Genomic DNA, 18,561 nt, shown 5'->3' with positions numbered 1-18,561 from the left:
GGGATGGGGACAAAATGAGCCACTCCAGACCATTCCCGTGCCTAATTCCCCATGGATGTGGTGCTCAGTATCCCAGCAGCGTGATCCAGACCCTGCCCAGCCCTGGGATCTGCCTTGCCCTGCGTGATCCCACCTTCCAGGGCTTGGGGCTCAGAGGCTTTTCCTTTGGGATTCCACAACCAAGAAGTCCCGGTGGGACCCATCCCTCACTGGGGATGAGCTGGATTTGGGAACGTTGCTCATGTCCCCACCAGGGAGGGGCTGATGGGGATGGATGAGCTCCATTATCCCGGTTGGAGCGGGCAGGGGGTCTTGGCTCTGCTGGTGCCCCCCAGGAGCAGCATCCCGTCAGTGTTCCTGACGGGACCTGTGGCTGTCCCAGGATGCGGGACTTGTCCGCCTCGGAGAAGCAGGAGCACGTGAAGCTCCAGAAGCAGATGGAGAAGAAGAACACGGAGCTGGAGTCGCTGCGGCAGCAGCGGGAGAAGCTGCAGGAGGAGGTGAAGCAGGCGGAGAAGACGGTGGATGAGCTCAAGGAGCAGGTGAGGGGCAGGTGGGACGGGATTTTTGGGACTGTTCGTGGCAGTTTGGGGACATTTGGGGCACTGAGACTCCTGGAGAGCCACGTGTGGTGATACCACTGCAGGGACCAACACTCCTGGTCCCATACTCCCTAATCCCACATCCTATTCCAGCAGTGGGGCTGTGCTGGGCTCTGCCTGGATGTGGGCACAGGGCACGGACGATGCTCTGTGTTCCCAGGGCTGCTCCGTGCCCGCCCATCCCACCTTCCTGCTGGGATGATGAGGATGATCCTTCCTTGGGAAGCTCACAGGAAGGATCCCTGTTCCCTGCAATCCCTCCGAGGTGGATGGATGGATTGGGATTGGTGTCCTGGCACATGGATGGATTGGGATTGGTGTCCTGGCACATGGATGGTTTGGGATGGGTGTCCTGGCAGTGGATGGATTGGGATTGGTGTCCTGGCACATGGATGGATTGGGATTGGTGTCCTGGCACGTGGATGGATTGGGACTGGTGTCCTGGCACATGGATGGATTGGGATGTGTGTCCTGGCACTGGATGGATTGGGATGGGTGTCCTTGCAGGTGGATGCAGCGCTGGGTGCTGAGGAGATGGTGGAGACTCTGACGGAGAGAAACCTGGACCTGGAGGAGAAGGTCCGGGAGCTGCGCGAGACCGTCGGGGACCTGGTAAGGCAGAATCCCCTGGGATAACAGCTGCTCCAGGGGGGCAGGATGAGGGGCTGGAGTGATGGAGCTGCCCAGCTGCGGAGCCAGCGGGATTTGGGGAAGCTCCTCACAGGGCTGGGACGCGTGTGACCGTGTCCCCCTGGTGCCGCCTCCCCGCAGGAAGCCATGAACGAGATGAACGACGAGCTGCAGGAGAACGCCCGGGAGACGGAGCTGGAGCTGCGGGAGCAGCTGGACATGGCCACGGCGCGCGTGCGCGAGGCCGAGAAGCGCGTGGAGGCGGCGCAGGAGACCGTGGCCGACTACCAGCAGACCATCAAAAAGTACCGCGAGCTCACGGCTCACCTGCAGGTGCAGCACCCCCAGCTCCTCCTGGAGCTCACCTGGTGACCAGGAGACCCGGTGGGATCATCCCCTGGGATAGTGAACAGGCTGGGGGCTGAGTGGGTTCCTCACGCAGCTTCCCCGGGACCCCCCCCCCCCCCCAGTGCCTTCTCCTGAGAAGAAGCTGGGAATGTTCCCCTGGAGAAGGGAAGGAGCCAGGGAGAGCTGCGAGCCCCTTGCAGGGCCTAAAGGGGCTCCAGGAGAGCTGCAGAGGGACTGGGGCCAAGGCCTGGAGGGACAGGAGCCAGGGAATGGCTTCATCCTGGAAAAGTGGAGATTTAGGTGGGATACTGAGAATCAATTCTTCCCTGTGGGGGTTATCCCAGCGGTGGGCTCAGGTCTCCTGGCACGGAAAGGAGCTGGGGAATGAGCCTGTGGATATTCCTGGATGGGAACACGCTTGATGCCTCTCCCTCCCCTCCGCCTTCACCGGGTGTTGCACAAAGATCCCTCCCAAGGATGGGACACTGGGAGGTTTGGGGACGGGGTCGCTGAGGGTCTGGGGTCCCCGATCTCCACATCCCCATGCCCCATCTCCCCGTGCCCAGGATGTGAACCGGGAGCTGATGAGCCAGCAGGAAGCGTCGGCGGAGAAGCAGCAGCAGCCGCCCCCGGAGATGTTCGACTTCAAGATCAAATTTGCAGAGACGAAAGCCCACGCCAAGGTAGGGCTAGCAGGAAACTCTGGATGGGCTTATCCATGCCCTGGGACCAGCTCCTGAGGCACCAGCACTGGGGTATTCCCAGAGTGGTGGCTGACCCTGGATCCCTGGCAGTGTCCAAGGCCAGGCTTGGATCCGCCTGGGATAGTGGGAGGTGTCCCTGCCCATGGATGGGGTGGGACTGGATGGGCTTTAAGGTCCTTCCATCCCAAACCATTCCAGGATTCTGGAGCCCCTCTGCTCTGGATCAGGCTGGGAGAGCTGGGAATGTTGCCCTGGAGAAGGGAAGGCTCCAAGGAGAGCTGCGAGCCCCTTGCAGGGCCTAAAGGGGCTCCAGGAGAGCTGCAGAGGGACTGGGGCCAAGGCCTGGAGGGCCAGGAGGCAGGGAATGGCTTCCCAGTGGGAAAGGGGAGCTTGGGCTGGGATGGTGGGAAGGAATTGCTGGCTGGGAGGGTGGGGAGGGGCTGGGCTGGAATTGCCAGAGCAGCTGGGGCTGCCCCTGGATCCCTGGGAATGCCCAAGGCCAGGCTGGAGCCACCTGGTCTATGGAAGGTGTCCCTGCCCATGGCAGGGGGTGGCACTGGGTGGGTTGGGAGACCCTAGGCAGGGGCTGAGGCATTCTCCAAGGAACAGAATTCCCACCCTTCATCCCCCTGAGCTGGGCTGTGCCGGGGAGGCTCCGGAGCAGCCGGGTGACTCGGTGTCCCCGCAGGCCATCGAGATGGAGCTGCGGCAGATGGAAGTGCAGCAGGCCAATCGCCACGTGTCCCTCCTCACCTCCTTCATGCCCGACAGCTTCCTGCGGCACGGCGGCGACCACGACTGCGTCCTGGTGCTCCTGCTCATCCCACGCCTCATCTGCAAGGTGGGAACGGCTTGGGAGAGCCTGGACTGGGAAACGACACCTTTGTCCCCAGGGAATTGGGGATTTGGAGTGTTTACTATTGGAGGACTTCCCAAAGTTCTTGTGTGACTGTAGTGGCCATCCCCGGGGTGGGGGGGGGGGTCAGGTGGGATATTGGGAAAATTCCTCCTGGAAAGGGCTGTCCAGCCCTGGCACAGCTGCCCAGGGCAGAGTGGAGTCCCTATCCCTGGGGGGATTTACCAGCCCTGTGGATGTGGCACTTGGGGACATGGTCAGTGGCGGTGCTGGTGGGATGGTTGGACTTGATGATCTTCAGGTACTTTCCCAACCTAAATAATTCCATGATCCTAAGATGGTCTGGGAGAAGGGAAAGGCAGGAAGCAGGTGGGGGTGGTGGCTCAGCGGTCAGAGTGCTCAGCCAGTGCGGTGCCAGCCGTCACTGTGCAAGCACAGGTCACTTGTTGAGCCTGCAGGAGCTGTTCTCCGTGGCTCAGCGGGACAGAGCAGGGAAGCAGGGAATGCCCTGAAGGATTTCCCTGTCCCCGCCAGGCCGAGCTGATCAGCAAACAGGCGCAGGAGAGGTTCGAGCTGAGCGAGAGCTGCGCGGAGCGGGCAGGGCTGCGCGGGGCCCCGGGGGAGCAGCTCAGCTTCGCCGCCGGCCTCGTCTATTCCCTGAGCCTGCTCCAGGCCACGCTGCACAAATACGAGCAGTGAGTACCCGCCCCGCCCCGTCCCGCCCCTTCCCTCCCTCTGCGAGGCGGAATTCCAGGGATTTAGGGAGCTGGGCTGGGAAAGAGAGTGGTGGGATCGCTTTTCTTGCCTTGGGATGGGCTCGTTTCTCTGTGACCCTTCTTGTGTGTCCTTCCCAAGGGGTGACACGGGAAGGGATTTTGGGAGCCAGGCTGGAAAAAAAGCAGTGGGATCCCTTTCTCTTTGACATCTGTGTCCTTCCCGAGAGGTGACACGGGAAGGGACTTGGGAGCCAGGCTAGAAGAAAGCAGCAGGATCCCCTTATTCCCTTGTGAGGGGTCACTTCTCCATGACCTCTCTGTGTCCCTGAAGAGAGCAAATGGGATTTTGGGAGCCGGGCTAGAAAAAAGCAGTGGGATCCCTTTTTCCATGACCTCTGCGTGTCCTTCCCAAGGGATGACGTGGAAAGGGATTTGGGAGCCAGAAAAAAGCAGCAGGATCCCCTCATTCCCTTGTGAGGATCCCCTTCCCTGTGACCCCTCTGTGTCCTTCCCAAGGGGTGACGCAGGAAGGGATTTTGGGAGCTGGGCTAGAAGAAAGCAGCAGGATCCCCTTATTCCCTCGTGAGGGGTCACTTCTCTGTCACCCTCCTCATGTCCCCCTGGGAAGGACCCACCAGCACCAGCCAGGTCTGGGCCGTGTCCCCATCCCCCAGACCAGCAGTGCCTCAGGGCTCCGATTTCCCACGTCCTCTCCCTGTCCCCTCAGGGCCCTGAACCGCTGCAGTGTGGAGGTGTACAAGAAGGTGGGGACCCTGTACCCCGAGATGAGCGTCCACGAGCGCTCCCTGGACTTCCTGATCGAGCTGCTCCACAAGGACCAGCTGGACGAGACCGTCAACGTGGAGCCGCTCACCAAAGCCATCAAGTACTACCAGGTGGGGCTGGGGGTGACACTGCGGGCAGGTGCCACCTCAGCTGTTGGATATCCTGCCTTTGGATCACATGGATCAGCTGGGATTTAGCTCCTTTCCTTTGGGTGTTGTCACCCAGCTGACCTTGGCTGTGTTCCCTGCTCCGTGTCCCCCCAGGGATGTGGCTCTCCCACCCTCACATTCCTTACTCCCACGCTGCTCACCTGTGGAATTAAGAACCACCGGCTCTTTTGGGGCGCTGTTGTTACTTCCATTTAAAAATTGGCCCGAACCCGCCAAGTTTGGAGGGTTTTTTTAGGTGTTTTTTTTGGGTTTTTCCACATGGATGCTGATCCTGCCGTTCCCACAGCACCTGTACAGCATCCACCTGGCCGACCAGGCTGAGGACTGCACCCTGCAGCTGGCCGACCACATCAAGGTGAGTGGGGACAACCCTTCCCTGATCCCTGTTTTCCACCTTTGTGCCCCCCCTGGATCCCTGTGGGAGCTGAGGTGCCCCTGCTGCCCCTGCCCAGTGCAGCTGCTCTTCCCCAGTGGTGGCACAAGGGCTCTGGGGTCAGGGAATGGGGACAGGGGGACGGGAAGAGCAGGAATGGGAGTGTGGAGACCCTCATGTCTCAGGGGGGCAGGTGGGCTGTATCCCGGAATTCCCAAGGGAAGGAGCAGCATCCTGCACCCCATCCTGCACCTAAATAGACCAAAAATTGCCCGACTGCCTCTGAAATTCCTGGAGTGGTGGAAGGGTCCATCCTGGAATTCCTGGGACTGAAGCCCCAGTTTGCCCCAGTGTGCCCTGGGACTCGTCCCTGTCCCTGTGTTGAGGGTCCCTGTGCCTGTGCCCACAGTTCACCCAGAGTGCCTTGGACTGCATGGGGGTGGAGGTGTGCCGGCTGCGGGCCTTCCTCCAGGTAGGATCTTCCTCCAGGTAGGATCTTCCTCCAGGTAGGATCTTCCTCCAGGTAGGACCTGCCGGCATGGCAAGGCACGGGCCAGCTTCCTGCTGTCCCTGTGTCCCTCTTTCTGAGATCTCTTCTTGTCCCCCTGCCTGAGATCCCTCTCTATCTCTGTGTCCCTCTAAGGTCCCTCTGTGTCCCTTTGTCCTTCTGAGATCTCTCTCTCTCCCCATGTCCCTCTGAGGTCCTTGTGTCCTTCTTTCCCTGTGTCCCTCTGAGCTCCCTCTAAGGTCTCTGTGTCCCCATGTCCCTCTAAGGTCCCTCTCTCTCCCCATGACCCTCTGAGGTTCCTGTGTCCCTCTGAGCTCCCTCTGTTTAAGGTCCCTCTGTCCTGTGTCCCTCTGAGGTCCTTCTGTGACCCCATGTCCCTTTGTGTCCCCACGTTCCTCTAAGGTCCTCTAACCCCATGTCCCTCTGTCCCCGTGTCCCTCTGAGGTCCCTCTCTGTCCCCGTGTCCCTCTGAGGTCCCTCCCTGTCCCTGTGTCCCTCTGAGGTCCCTCCCTGTCCCCGTGTCCCTCTGAGGTCCCTCCCTGTCCCTGTGTCCCTCTGAGGTCCCTCCGTGTCCCTGTGTCCCTCTGAGGTCCCTCTCTGTCCCTGTGTCCCTCTGTGGTCCCTCCCTGTCCCCGTGTCCCTCTGAGGTCTCTCTCTGTCCCCAGGCTGGGCAGGAGGCAGCCGACCTGGCCATCCTGCTCAAGGACCTGGAGACGTCCTGCAGCGACATCCGCCAGTTCTGCAAGAAGATCCGGCGCCGCATGCCGGGCACGGATGCGCCGGGAATTCCCGCGGCCCTGGGCTTCGGAGCGCAGGTGAGCAGGGCAGGGACACCCCTCAGGCACAAACTGGGAGCTGTGGGATGCACTGGGCCAGCAGCAAATGCGCTGGGGAAGCTGGGCAGCAGCTCAGGGTGAGCTGAGCTGGGATCATGGAATCAGGGACTGGTTTAGGTTGGAAATTCCCTCGGAGACCCGCACTGCCAAAGCCAGCACAACCCCATGTCCCCAAGTGCCACATCCACATGGATGTTAAATCCACAGGGATGGGGACTCCACCCTGCCCTGGGCAGCTGTGCCAAGCTGGACAGCCCTTCCCAGGAGGAATTTTCCCGATATCCCAATACCTGGCCCAGCCTGAGGCCGTTCCCTCTCCTCCTGTCCCTGTTCCCTGCGAGCAGAGCCCGACCCCCCCGGCTGCCCCCTCCTGTCAGGGAGTTGTGCAGAGCCACAAGGTCCCCCCTGAGCCTCCTTTGCTCCAGCCTGAGCCCCTTCCCAGTTCCTTCAGCCTCTCCCGGGGTTCCTTCCCTGGACACGATGGATGTGGCATCTCTGGATTTGTGTTCCCATCTCGGATGGAGACCTGGCTTCACATCCAGGACCCGTTTCCTTCCATCCTTCCATTATTTTCCCCAATCCCAGCGACGCTCCAGCAGCCGCTGTCACACCGGGGCGTGCGGATTCCAGGAGTCCACGTGCCCGTGCCATTCCCACTCATCCCGCTCTGCCCTGCCAGGTGTCGGACACGCTGCTGGAATGCCGGAAGCACCTGACGTGGGTGGTGGCCGTGCTGCAGGAGGTGGCGGCGGCCGGGGCGCAGCTGATCGCGCCGCTGGCCGAGAACGAGGGGCTGCCGGCCCCGCGCCTCGAGGAGCTGGCCTTCAAAGTCAGCGAGCAGGTGGGTCATCTTCTGGGGAATGGCACATCCTTCCCACCGTTCCCAGCTGGGAATGCGGCCGGGGAATGCCGCAGGGATGCGCAGTCCCCTGCCCTGTGCTGTCCCTGCGGCTCCGTGGCCTCGCTGAGGGGGTGTGGTGGGGTATCCCCTGTCCCTATTCCCGTATTCCACAGAGGGGGATGATTGCAGGGAATTCTTGTAGAGAGGGGGGAAGGTCCCCCCTGAGCCTCCTTTTCTCCAAGCTGAGCCCCCTCAGCCCCCTCAGCTCTTCCCCTGGACACGATGGATGTGGTGTCTCCGGGTTTTGTGTTGATTTGAGTGTGATTACTGAAGAGACAAGGGGTGGATTTTGTGTAGATTTTCCGCTTCTGTTCAGTTTTGGGATGACAATCCTTTGATTTTTGTGTCGGGAATTTTTGGGGTTTTGTTGGTTGGATTTGCTGACGGAAGTGAAAAGGTTTTGTGTTGGATGTGGATTTTAAGGATGATTCGTAACCATCAGAGGGACATTTTAACCATCCGAGGGAAACCCCAGCTGTGGGATGTGGGTTGGGGGCTGTGAGCCCAGCCCACGGCCACCAGCCAGATCCTTCCCGTCCTTCCCAGATCTACGGCTCCCAGGGCATCAATCCCTACGAGTGCCTGCGCCAGTCCTGCAGCATCCTCATGGCCACCATGAACAAGATGGCCACGGCCATGCAGGAGGGCGAGTACGACGCCGACCGCCCGCAGAACAAGGTGGGCCGGGCTCTGTTCCGTCACCGTCCACGGTCACCAGGAGGCTGTGGGTGACACGGGGCAGGGAGCTGGGCAGCTGCTGCTGTCTGGGATTCTTCCTAAAATCCCGGTTCTCCCGCTGGTCCCGGTGCAGCCCACGCCGCCGGCGGAGCTCCGGGCGGCCGCGCTGCGGGCAGAGATCACGGATGCCGAGGGGCTGGGGCTGAAGCTGGAGGACAGGGAGACGGTCATCAAGGAGCTGAAGAAGTCCCTTAAGATCAAGGTAAGGTGTTCCTCACTGATCCCTGCCCGTCCCTCATCAATCCCTGCCCGTCCCTCACCCATCCCTGCCCATCCCTCACCCATCCCTCATCGATCCCTGCCCGTCCCTCATCAATCCCTGCCCATCCCTCACCCATCCCTGCCCATCCCTCATCGATCCCTGCCCATCCCCCATCGATCCCTGCCCATCCCTCATCGATCCCTGCCCGTCCCTCATCAATCCCTGCCCATCCCTCACCCATCCCTGCCCGTCCCTCATCAATCCCTGCCCGTCCCTCATCGATCCCTGCCCATCCCTCATCAATCCCTGCCCATCCCTCATCGATCCCTGCCCGTCCCTCATTGATCCCTGCCCATCCCTGCCTTCCCGGCTGCTGTGGGATTCACCTCCACACTCCTGGTGACTTCCTGCCTATGGAGATGGTGATCCCAAGTCCCATCCAGATCTCCTGGGAATGTTCTTCCCGTGGGTAGGGAGGTGCTGCCATCCAGATCCTGCCCTCACCACGTTCTGGGGTGTGCAGGGCCGGAGCCGGGAGCTGTTCCTGGGTTCCAGTGTGGGAATTGGGTGATTTGGGGGCTCCCTGGAGCTCCCTGATTCCCTCCCTGCTGCTCCAGGGCGAGGAGCTCAGCGAGGCCAACGTGCGGCTCAGCCTCCTGGAGAAGAAGCTGGACAGCGCATCCAAGGACGCGGATGACCGCGTGGAAAAGATCCAGACCAAGCTGGATGAGACCCAGACACTGCTCAAAAAGAAGGAGAAGTGAGTTTGGAATGGGGCTGGGGGTGTGGAGCTGATGGAGCTCATCCAGAGGAGGCCACGGAGATCCTCTGAGGGCTGGATTCCCTCTGCTCTGGATCAGGCTGGGAGAGCTGGGAATGTTCCCCTGGAGAAGGGAAGGAGCCAGGGAGAGCTGCGAGCCCCTTGCAGGGCCTAAAGGGGCTCCAGGAGAGCTGCAGAGGGACTGGGGCCAAGGCCTGGAGGGACAGGACGAGGGGTCCAGGACGAGCAGCATCCCTGGCCTCACACGTCCCTCCGTGTGCTCTTCCCAGGGAATTTGAGGAGACCATGGACGCTCTCCAGGCCGACATCGACCAGCTGGAGTCGGAGAAGGTGGAGCTGAAGCAGCGCCTGAACAACCAGTCCAAGCGGACGATCGAGGGGCTGCGGGGGGCCCCGGCCTCGGGCGTGGCCTCCATCGTGTCCGGCATCGCCGGAGGTGAGTGACCAGCATCCCTGGACACGGCTGGAATGGGGCTGGGATGCCCTCCTGGCACAGCAGGTCTGGGCATGATGCATGCCCAGGAATTTGGGAATGGTGCTCCCACAGCAGCAGCTCCTGGCGCTCGTGGAGCCGCAGCCTCTCCCACATTCCCAGCCCTGGCTCCCAGGAATCCTCCTGGCACATTCTCGTTCCCAAAGGAGCAGGAGCAGCCCAGGAGCTCTGTGCCAAACCCCTGGCTCTGGGGGAGCCATGCATGGGTCCTGCTTGGGTCACTCCCAGCTGCTGGGAATGGGGTCGGTCCCGAATGTGGCTGTGGGAGATGGGAGTTGCTCCAGCCACAGCTCCTCTCCCGCCCAATCCGGGGCTTTAATCCTGCTTTTTCTTGTTTCTCCCGGCCCCTCTCCCTGTGCTGCAGAGGAACAGCAGCGAGGTACGGACACACCCCGCATGCAGCCCCCAGTGCACGGGGGAAACAATATCCCAGGACACCCAAAGCCTGGGACACGGCTCCGTTTGGGAGCAGGGGAAGGATCCGGGTCCTGCTCAGATGCTGCCAGCCCTGGGAGTTCACGGCTGGTGGCTCCAGAGGGTTGGGAAGGGAGGGATGAGCATGGAACCGTGCCGGATGTGGAGTGGGGTGACGCCCACCTGGAGATCCTTGGGAAGGGGCTGGTGGAAGCCAGGACTTCTCCAGGGAGGTGCCACGTGTTGGTGACAGCACGCCGTGTCCCCGTGCCACCGTCACGGGTGGCACCGCTGATGGTCGGTGCCCGTCCGCAGGTGTCGGTGCCGGGCAGGTGCCGGGAGGCGGCTCCGGACCCGTCCAGGTGAAGGATTCACCCCTCCTGCTCCAGCAGATCGATGCCCTCCAGCTCTCCCTGAAACACCTCAAGAATGAGAACAACCTGCTCAAGGTCAGGGGGAACGGGGTTTGATCCCTGTGGGATGGGATCCGGGCGCCATGTGGGATGAGCTGGAGAACAGGCTCCGACTGCCCCACGTCTGGTGGGCTGCAGGGGAAGGGGCTGACAGCAGGGTCAGCACTGGGAGCTGGGAATGCTGGTGGAACTGGGGGTGCTGGTGATGTCCCTGCCAGCCCTGGTCCCCTCTGTCCAGATGCCACTGGCACAACGTGATTGATTGATTGATTGATGGACACCCCATGAGGAATTGGCACGGCAGCAGCTAATCCAATTAACCAGCTATTCTAATGGATATTCATGGCTGTCACGGAGCAGCTCACTGGGCCACAGCTCCCAAATCCAACCAGTCCCACGTGCAAGCCCCATGTCACCTTCCCACGGGTGCCACTTCCCAAGACTGTCCCTACTCCCACCCCTGCCAGACCCACACCCTGCTGGCTTTAGCAGAGTTTTATCCCCCGATTTTCTGCTTCCACCCCATTTTTCCCCCTGCCCTCTTCTCCCCGTTACCTTTTCCCGGTGTTTGCCCCCTTTCCCTGTCCCTAACTGGCATTTCCCGTGGATCCCAGGGCGCGCAGATGAAGATGGAGCTGGCCAGCCTGGCCCCGCTGCAGGTGCCGCGGGTGGCCGTGCCCCGCGACCGGCCGGGCGAGGCGCTGCCCACGCAGACCCTGTACCGCAAGACCACGCAGCTGCTGGAGACCCTCTACCAGCTCAGCGCCAACGCCAAGGTGGTGGACATGAGGCAGAGCAAATCCAGTAGGTCCTACACAAACATTCCCTGGCGCTGGGCGGGGCTTTGTCACCTCTGCGTTGTCCCTCTGCCCGTGGTGGGACCGGCAGCAACGTCTCCAACCGGAGCAGGGCTCGCTGTGGGGTGGGATCCAGGGTGAGGGCGCTGTTCTGGTGGCAGGTTTGTGGGGTGTTTGGGTTGAGGGGGACAACCCTGTGTCCCCACAGTGCTCAGCCCTGTCCCCCTGGCCAGGGCCATTGGTGTGTTGGGGACATGTGGCTCAGCGTCCAGTGGCTGAGCTGCTCTGGGGTGGTGCAGCCTCTCCCTGCTGGGGAGCCCCTCAACACCCAAAAGCCCTGAAACCCTCCCTGGTGCTAATCCAAGGAGGTCAAACCCCTCCAAAACACCACAGGTACCAACCTGAGGAGGTCAAAACCCTGTGAAATCTCTTGGTACCAACCCAAGGACATCAAACTCCCCCAAAAGCCCTCAGGTACCAACCTGAGGAGGTCGAAACCCCCTGAAGCCCCCTGGTACCACCATGAGAAGGTCAAACCCCTCAGGTCCAAACCCCTCCCAGTATCAACTCCCAAAACACCCCTGGTACCAACCCAAAGAGGTGAAACCCCCCCAAAATCCTCTGGTACCAACCTGAGGAGGTCAAAACATCCCCAAACCTACCCAGTACCAATTAGGGGAGGTCAAACTCCCCAAAACTCCTTGGTAACAACCTGAGAAGGTAAAAACTCCCAAACTCTCCGGTAACAACCTGAGATCAAAACCCTCCAAAACCCACCCGGTACCAACGTGAGGAGTCCCAAATCCTCCAAACCCCCTGGTACTGACCCGAGGGGGGTCACAGCTGCTCAGCTGTGTCCGTGCCCACCACGGCCCATCCGTCCCTTCCCGTTGCCCGCAGCGAGGAGCTCGTCGGCGCGGCTGCTGGAGCAGACGGCCCGGCTCTGCGCCCTCAAGAACTCCATCGACACCCTGAAGGTGAGCAAGGGCCTTCCCCGGGCTGGGGCACCCGGTGGCACCCCCGGCCCAGCCCTGCAGACCCCCAGGCTGGGGCTGGTGGCACCTGGTGGCACTGAGGGGACAAGGTGCTGCCCGTTCCCATTCTCCTCCCTGAACAGTCGGGTTTGACCCCTCTGCCTTGTCCCCAGGGGTGGGTGAGGGGCTCTGGGGGGTGACAAGGGACACCATGGGGTGGATTTTGGGGTGACCTTGCCGTGGCTCCCCCCAGGACGACACACTGAGGGAGATGGTCCAGCAGCAGCCGGGCGCCGGCATCTCCACCACCTTCGGCACCTTCCCGTCCTCCTCCTTCCTGAAGGTGAGACCCCGATCCCGAGGAATCCCCCATCCTGAGGGACCCCCAATCCCAAGGAGTCCCCATTCCCGAGGGAACCCTGATCCCAAAGGATCCCCTCCAATCCTGAGGGACCCCCATTCCTGAGGCAACCCCGATTCCAAGGGACGCCACTCACAAGAAACCCCCATTCCTCAGGGCCCCTCAATCCCAAAGGACCCTCTTTCCTGAGGGAACCCCAATTCCGAGGAACCCCAATCCTGACAGACACCAGTCCCCCTATCCTGAGGGACCCCAATCCCAAGGGACCCCTGTTCCTGATCCCCAACCTCCCTCGAGGGCCCCCCTGTTTTGACAAACCCCAATCCCGAGGGACCCCGCATTCCCAAGGGATCAGGTGGGTGAGGACCAAAGATACCTTCCACACCTGGCTCCAGCCCGGCACCCCGTGACAGCCACCACATCCCATCCCGGGGGTGCAGAGGGGGTGGTGCGGGGGTCCCGTCTGAGCGGTCCCGGCTGTCCCCGCAGGCCAAGCAGGAGCAGGCGCAGGGCCCGGCGCTGTGCGGGCGGGTGACGATCCCGTGCGCGCCGGGCCACGGCCAGGCCCACCGGGTGCTGCTCACCCCCGACCTGCTCCAGCACCTCCGCCAGCACTTCGTCGCCTGAGCCACTCCCGAGGGACCCCCGCCCCCGCTGTTCCCCCCTTTGGGACTCTCCGCTTCCCCCCCACCCCGGCCCCACTCGCGGGTGGGAGCCGGAGCCGCTTCCCCCGGGGGGATCCGGGCCCCCCGCGCTGCTCTCGGACACTACAGATCCCCCCCCTCCCCCCCCTCGGGACCCCCGTGGGGCCGGGGCTGCGGCCCCCCCGTGCTCCTGCCATCCAATAAAACTTCCCTGGACGTGCTTCCTGCGCCTGGAGCTGGCACCGGGGCGGGGACACTGCGGGGGACACGGGAGGGGACCGGGGGGAGCCCCGAGGGACACTGGGGAGCCTAGAAGGGGACTGGGAGGGCACTGGGGGGGACCCCGGGCGTCCCGGGAGGGGCCAGGGAGGAGCGCAGGGGGGTCACGGAAGGGGAGCGGGGGTCACAGGAGGGATCCCAGAGGGGCACTGGGAGTCCCGGGAGGAGCGCGGGGGTCACAGAGAGCCCCGGGATGGAACCACGGGGACATTCGGGGATCCTGGGATGGCGCCGCGGGCGAGAGCTCTGGGGGACATTTGGGGGTCCCGGGTGGGAGCAGGGGGACACTTGGGGGGTGCTGGGGGTCCCAGAGGGGACACGGGGCCGGGCGGGGGCTCCGGGCGGGGGCTCCGGGGGGACCCTCGGGGCGGCGGCTCCCGCCACGTGCGGCCGCGCGCGCATCAAACCGCGCGGGAAGGGGCGGGGCTGGTGCGCGCGCGCGCGGCTCCCATTGGCTGGCGCGCAGGAAAAGGCGGGAGGAAACGCCCCCTTCCCTGTTCTGATTGGTAGGCGCCGCTGAGAGGCGGGGCCAAGCCCTCCTCTGTCTGATTGGCTGCTGGGCGGGTCCTTCGAGGGTAGCCCACGCTGATTGGCGGAGGGCGCGGCGCAGTGGGCGCTGATTGGTGGAGGAGGGAGGAGCCGGGGTTCCGGCGAGGACACGGCGTCAGTTCCGGGCGGCGGCGGCGGCGGGAGGACGATGGTGAGTGAGGGACGGGTCGGGGCCGCATCCGACGCCATCGGTACTGGGGGAGGGCCCAGGAGCCCCTTCCGACCGCATCGGGACGGGCCGGGGCCTGAAGGAGGCCGGGGGAGTGGCGTTGAGCCGGGCCGGGCGCGCCGGTGGGGCGGCGGGCGCGGGGATGGGCGGGAGCGCGGCCCTGGTGCCGCCCCCGGTGAGCGGAGCCCCCGGTGCCGCAGGTGCTGCTGCACGTGCTGTTCGAACATGCGGCCGGGTACGCGCTGTTCGCCGTGCGAGAGGTGGAGGAGATCGGCCTCCTGCTGCCGCAGGTACGGGACCGGCAACGGGGGGAGCGGAACAGCGGGAGCGGGAACGGGGAGGAGCAGGATTGGGGCAGGGAGGTAGAAAGAGGAGAACGGGGACCGGGGAGGTGCGGGGAGAAGCGGGGGAAACCGGAATGGGAGCGGGGAGCCGGGGGACGAGGAAACCGGGGTGGGAGGGAAGCGGCGGGGAAGGCCTGGGGGCGCCGGGCGGGGCCGCACTGGGCTGGTACCGCAGCCGGGGCTGTTCGCAGCGCTCGTTCCCCGTGCCCGGCCGTGACCGGAGCCCCCCGGCTCCGCCCCGATTCCCCCGCAGGTGGAGGAGAGCGTCCTGACGCTGGGCAAGTTCCACAACATGGTGAAGCTCGTGGCGTTCTCGCCGTTCCGCTCGGCGCAGAGCGCGCTGGAGAACATGAACGCCGTGTCCGAGGGTGAGTGCGGGGCCGGGGCACCGGGACCCCCCTCCCGCGGGCACCTCCGCGCTGCCCTGACCCCTCCCTCTCCTGCAGGGGTCCTGCACGAGGACCTGCGGCTGCTGCTGGACACGGCGCTGCCCCCCAAGAGGAAGAAGGTGGTGCTGGGGGTGGGCGATGCCAAGATGGGCGCGGCCGTGCTGGAGGAGTTGGGGGTGCAGTGTCAGACCGGGGGCGTCGTGGCCGAGCTCATGCGCGGTGAGTGGGGACGGGGGGGACAGGGGACACCTCGGTGGGGTCCTGGCTTGGTTGGGGTTCCATGGGAGGGGTCAGGAGTTGGGGGACGCAGTGCCATTGTTGGTGTCCCTGGGGCTGCACGTGGTGACAGCTTAGTGTCCGTGTGTGTGTGGGCAGCGCTGTCCCCACATGGTGACCCCGTGTCCCTCCCTGCAGGGATCCGGCTGCACTTCCCGGCGTTGGTCCGAGGCCTCACGGCGCAGTCGGCGGCCAAGGCCCAGCTGGGGCTCGGCCACAGCTACTCCCGGGCCAAGGTGAAGTTCAACGTGCACAGGGTGGACAACATGATCATCCAGTCCATCAGCCTGCTGGACCAGCTGGACAAGGACATCAACACCTTCTCCATGCGCGTCCGGTCAGTCGGGACAAATTTGGGGGGGGTTTAGAGGGTTTGGGGGTCTCCCCTCCCCATGCTTACCACAGACAGCCGCCAGCGCTCCGGCCGCCTGTACAGACCGGGGAGGGACAGCAGCTCCCCGAGGGCCACTGGCCAGGCCATGGGGCCATGGCGTGGACCTGGGGGGACACGTGGAACACAGAGGGGTGGCCTGGGGGGACACGGGGCCATGGACAGGGACTGGGCTGGGGGGGACACTCAGAGCTGTGGCTGACGCTGTCCTCGTCCCCACAGGGAGTGGTACGGGTATCACTTCCCGGAGTTGATCAAGATCGTCCCCGAGAACTCCATGTACTGCCGGGTGGCCAAATTCATCGGGAACTGCCGGGAGCTGAGCGAGGAGAGCCTGGAGGGGCTGGAGGAGATCGTCATGGACAGCGCCAAGGCCCAGGCCATCCTGGAGGCCTCCCGCTCCTCCATGGGTGAGGGGGGCTCTGAGGGGCTCAGGGGGGGCCTGGACACATGGTCAGTGCCACCGCTCATCCCGTGCCACCCCCAGGGATGGACATCTCCCCGCTGGACCTCATCAACATCGAGAGCTTCTCCCGCCGCGTCATCTCGCTGTCCGAGTACCGCAAGGGGCTGCAGGAGTACCTGCGCTCCAAGATGAGCCAGGTGGCTCCCAGCCTGTCAGCCCTCATCGGGGAGGTGGTGAGTGCCCCCGGGGACCCCCCGTCACCTCCCCGGCCGCGGAGATGATGTCAGAGTGAATCTGTCAATCCACTGAGCCGTGCTGCTGACACTTCCACTGCTGATCCCTGGCCTGGGGGGGAGGCTCTGTGTGCCCTTGGGGGCTCCAGGGCCACCTGTGACCCTCACCCCGTGCTGTCCCCCAGGTGGGCGCCCGCCTGATTTCCCACGCCGGCAGCCTGACCAACCTGGCCAAGTACCCGGCGTCGACGGTGCAGATCCTGGGCGCCGAGAAGGCGCTGTTCAGGTACTGTGGCTGTGACGGGGTGGGGAGGGTCTGTCTGTGGGTGGGGGCTGCATTCAGGGGTCCTGACCCCTTTCCCCGGCCCCTCGCAGGGCGCTGAAGACGCGGGGGAACACCCCCAAGTACGGCCTCATCTTCCACTCCACCTTCATCGGGCGCGCGGCCGCCAAGAACAAGGGCCGGATCTCGCGCTACCTGGCCAACAAGTGCACGATCGCCTCGCGCATCGACTGCTTCTCAGGTGGGTTTTGGGGGCTCTCGGGGGGGTTTTAGGGGGCACAGGCCTGGCCAGCATGGGCACCGTCACCTGGTGCTCAGTTGGGCACGGGGAGGGCACTCGGGTGCCGTCAGGGCCGCTCTGCCGTGATGGGAACATTTTTCGTCAACAGCATCTCACCCCGTGTGAATGGTGACTCCTCTGGGCTGAGCAGAGCACGGGGGGGACTCGGGGGGTTTGGGGGGTGCAGGGTGGGTTCTGAGCCCCCCCTGTCCCCTCCCTGCAGAGGTCCCCACCAGCGTGTTCGGGGACAAGCTGCGGGAGCAGGTGGAGGAGCGCCTGGCCTTCTACGAGACCGGGGAGCCGCCCCGCAAGAACCTGGAGGTGATGAAGGAGGCCGTGGTGGAGGTGAGGAGGAAGAGGAGGTGGTGGGGATGCTGAGGGATGAAGAAGAGCGGTGAGGGTGATCAGTGGAGGCAGATGGAGGGGTGGAGGGAAGGTGTGGGGGAGATGAAAGTGGTGGCAAGGTAAAGGGGATGGAGGTGAGGTGCTGAGAGAGATGCAAACAACGGAGGTGTTGTGGCGATGAAGATGACGGAGGATGGTGGTGAAGGGGATGAAGATGAGGGTGAGGGCCCGTGTCGGAGGTGATGTCACTGTGCCATCCTGACCCACCGTGGAGGCCAAAGACTGATTTAATGAGTCTGATCCGACCGGTGCTGGGGGTGGGGACAGACCCTGGGACTCTCCCCTCGCTCACATCTCCTGTGTGTCCCCCCAGGCCAACGAGGTGGTGGCTGAGGTGAAGAGGAGGCAGGAGAAGAAGGAGAAGAAGAGGAAGAAGCGGGAGAAGCGGCGGCTGGAAGCCCTGGCGGCGGCCGCCGAGGAGGGGGTGGAAAACTCGGTGATGGAGACGGAGGTGAGGGGGGAATGGGGGTGAGACCCTCCTGGGGAGTTTTGGGGCTGCCTGGATCCTCCTGGTGCCAGGCGGGGTGTGGGGGGCAGAGCTGATGTGGGGCTCCCCACAGGAGAACGACGTGGGAGCCAAGAAGAAGAAGAAAAAGAAGCAGCAGCAGCAGCCGGAGGAGTCGGAAGCGGAGGCAGAGCCTGAGGAGAACGGGGTGGAGGAAGAGGAGGAGGAGGAGGAGCCATTGCCCAAGAAGAAAAGGAAAATCACGGTGGAGGCCGAGCAGGAGGAGGAGGAGGAGAAGAAGAAGAAAAAGAAGAAGAAGAAGAAGGCAGCAGCCCGGGACTCAGAGGAGGATTAGAGAGCGGGGCTGGCGCGGGAGCTCCCGCACACGGACTGACAGACTGACGGACGGACGGGAGCGGGCAGCGGCCGCTTGCCCGGCACTGCCGTGTCCTAGCGGCCACTCGGAACGTGGCACAGCCCCTCGTGGCCTGGGTGAGTCCCTCTGGCCACCAGCAGCCCCTGGACTGGACTGGACTGTGCCTTACACAGTGGAACTTCCAACGGGGCTGTCCCCTGGCCCTGTCCCCTTCCAGGGGATCGTGGCCTGCACGGGGCTGTCCCCCGGCCCTGTCCCCTTCCTGGGGACCCTGGCCTGCACGGGGCTGTCCCCTGGCCCTGTCCCCTTCCAGGGGATCTTGGCCTGCACGGGGCTGTCCCCTGGCCCTGTCCCCAGGCCGTGCCCCACCCCAGCCTGTGCAGTGCAGGGGAGAGGCCCCGCTCGGGGTGCCCGAACCCCAATAAAGGGCTGAGGTTGTTGCTGATCCCTCCTGTCCTGCTCCGTGGCAGGGGGTGGCCAGGCTGTCCC

At 63.8% G+C, this 18,561-nt stretch overlaps 2 protein-coding genes and 2 non-coding genes across 6 annotated transcripts in view; all 4 read left to right on the top strand.

Annotated features, from left to right (window-relative positions):
* DCTN1 (dynactin subunit 1) overlaps positions 1–13,324 on the top strand; it is a 41,910-nt gene extending 28,586 nt beyond the window's left edge. The window contains exons 12-32 of one of the 3 annotated variants that reach the window (XM_032110591.1): positions 383–542; positions 1,110–1,214; positions 1,374–1,565; positions 2,147–2,263; positions 2,973–3,125; positions 3,675–3,835; positions 4,584–4,752; positions 5,099–5,167; positions 5,595–5,657; positions 6,359–6,508; positions 7,209–7,370; positions 7,977–8,108; positions 8,242–8,370; positions 8,988–9,130; positions 9,421–9,587; positions 10,009–10,023; positions 10,374–10,507; positions 11,086–11,275; positions 12,169–12,245; positions 12,496–12,585; positions 13,093–13,324. In XM_032110591.1, the coding sequence (XP_031966482.1) occupies positions 383–542; positions 1,110–1,214; positions 1,374–1,565; positions 2,147–2,263; positions 2,973–3,125; positions 3,675–3,835; positions 4,584–4,752; positions 5,099–5,167; positions 5,595–5,657; positions 6,359–6,508; positions 7,209–7,370; positions 7,977–8,108; positions 8,242–8,370; positions 8,988–9,130; positions 9,421–9,587; positions 10,009–10,023; positions 10,374–10,507; positions 11,086–11,275; positions 12,169–12,245; positions 12,496–12,585; positions 13,093–13,230 (2,716 nt within the window). In that variant the 3' untranslated portion in view covers positions 13,231–13,324. The remainder of the gene's footprint in view (positions 1–382; positions 543–1,109; positions 1,215–1,373; positions 1,566–2,146; positions 2,264–2,972; positions 3,126–3,674; positions 3,836–4,583; positions 4,753–5,098; positions 5,168–5,594; positions 5,658–6,358; positions 6,509–7,208; positions 7,371–7,976; positions 8,109–8,241; positions 8,371–8,987; positions 9,131–9,420; positions 9,588–10,008; positions 10,024–10,373; positions 10,508–11,085; positions 11,276–12,168; positions 12,246–12,495; positions 12,586–13,092) is intronic. The other 2 variants (XM_032110592.1, XM_032110593.1) reach the window with 2 other exon arrangements.
* Positions 13,325–14,118: 794 nt separating this feature from the next.
* NOP56 (NOP56 ribonucleoprotein) lies at positions 14,119–18,517 on the top strand. Its single transcript, XM_032109372.1, has 12 exons — positions 14,119–14,226; positions 14,445–14,534; positions 14,842–14,956; positions 15,035–15,196; positions 15,392–15,590; positions 15,867–16,054; positions 16,132–16,283; positions 16,469–16,569; positions 16,659–16,807; positions 17,070–17,191; positions 17,565–17,702; positions 17,812–18,517. The coding sequence occupies exons 1-12, from the start codon at positions 14,224–14,226 to the stop codon at positions 18,049–18,051; spliced, it is 1,659 nt and encodes a 552-aa protein (XP_031965263.1). The 5' UTR covers positions 14,119–14,223; the 3' UTR covers positions 18,052–18,517.
* Positions 16,925–16,997, top strand: LOC116444876. Its single transcript, XR_004240564.1, has one exon. It is a non-coding gene; the product is annotated as a small nucleolar RNA SNORD56 (small nucleolar RNA).
* LOC116444884 lies at positions 17,426–17,494 on the top strand. Its single transcript, XR_004240572.1, has one exon. It is a non-coding gene; the product is annotated as a small nucleolar RNA SNORD57 (small nucleolar RNA).
* Positions 18,518–18,561: the final 44 nt, after the last annotated feature.

Source organism: Corvus moneduloides, chromosome 5 (genome assembly GCF_009650955.1).
Source record: "Corvus moneduloides isolate bCorMon1 chromosome 5, bCorMon1.pri, whole genome shotgun sequence".
NCBI lineage: Eukaryota > Metazoa > Chordata > Aves > Passeriformes > Corvidae > Corvus > Corvus moneduloides.
This window is presented reverse-complemented; position numbering and strand designations above follow the sequence as displayed.

What these genes read in the sequence shown, in the direction of transcription:
- NOP56 (XM_032109372.1), top strand. An exon ending in GGCCTCCCGCTCCTCCATGG is followed by an intron (nt 16,055 to 16,131) that starts GTGAGGGGGGCT and finishes TGCCACCCCCAG; the next exon opens with GGATGGACATCTCCCCGCTG. An exon ending in ACTCGGTGATGGAGACGGAG is followed by an intron (nt 17,703 to 17,811) that starts GTGAGGGGGGAA and finishes GGCTCCCCACAG; the next exon opens with GAGAACGACGTGGGAGCCAA.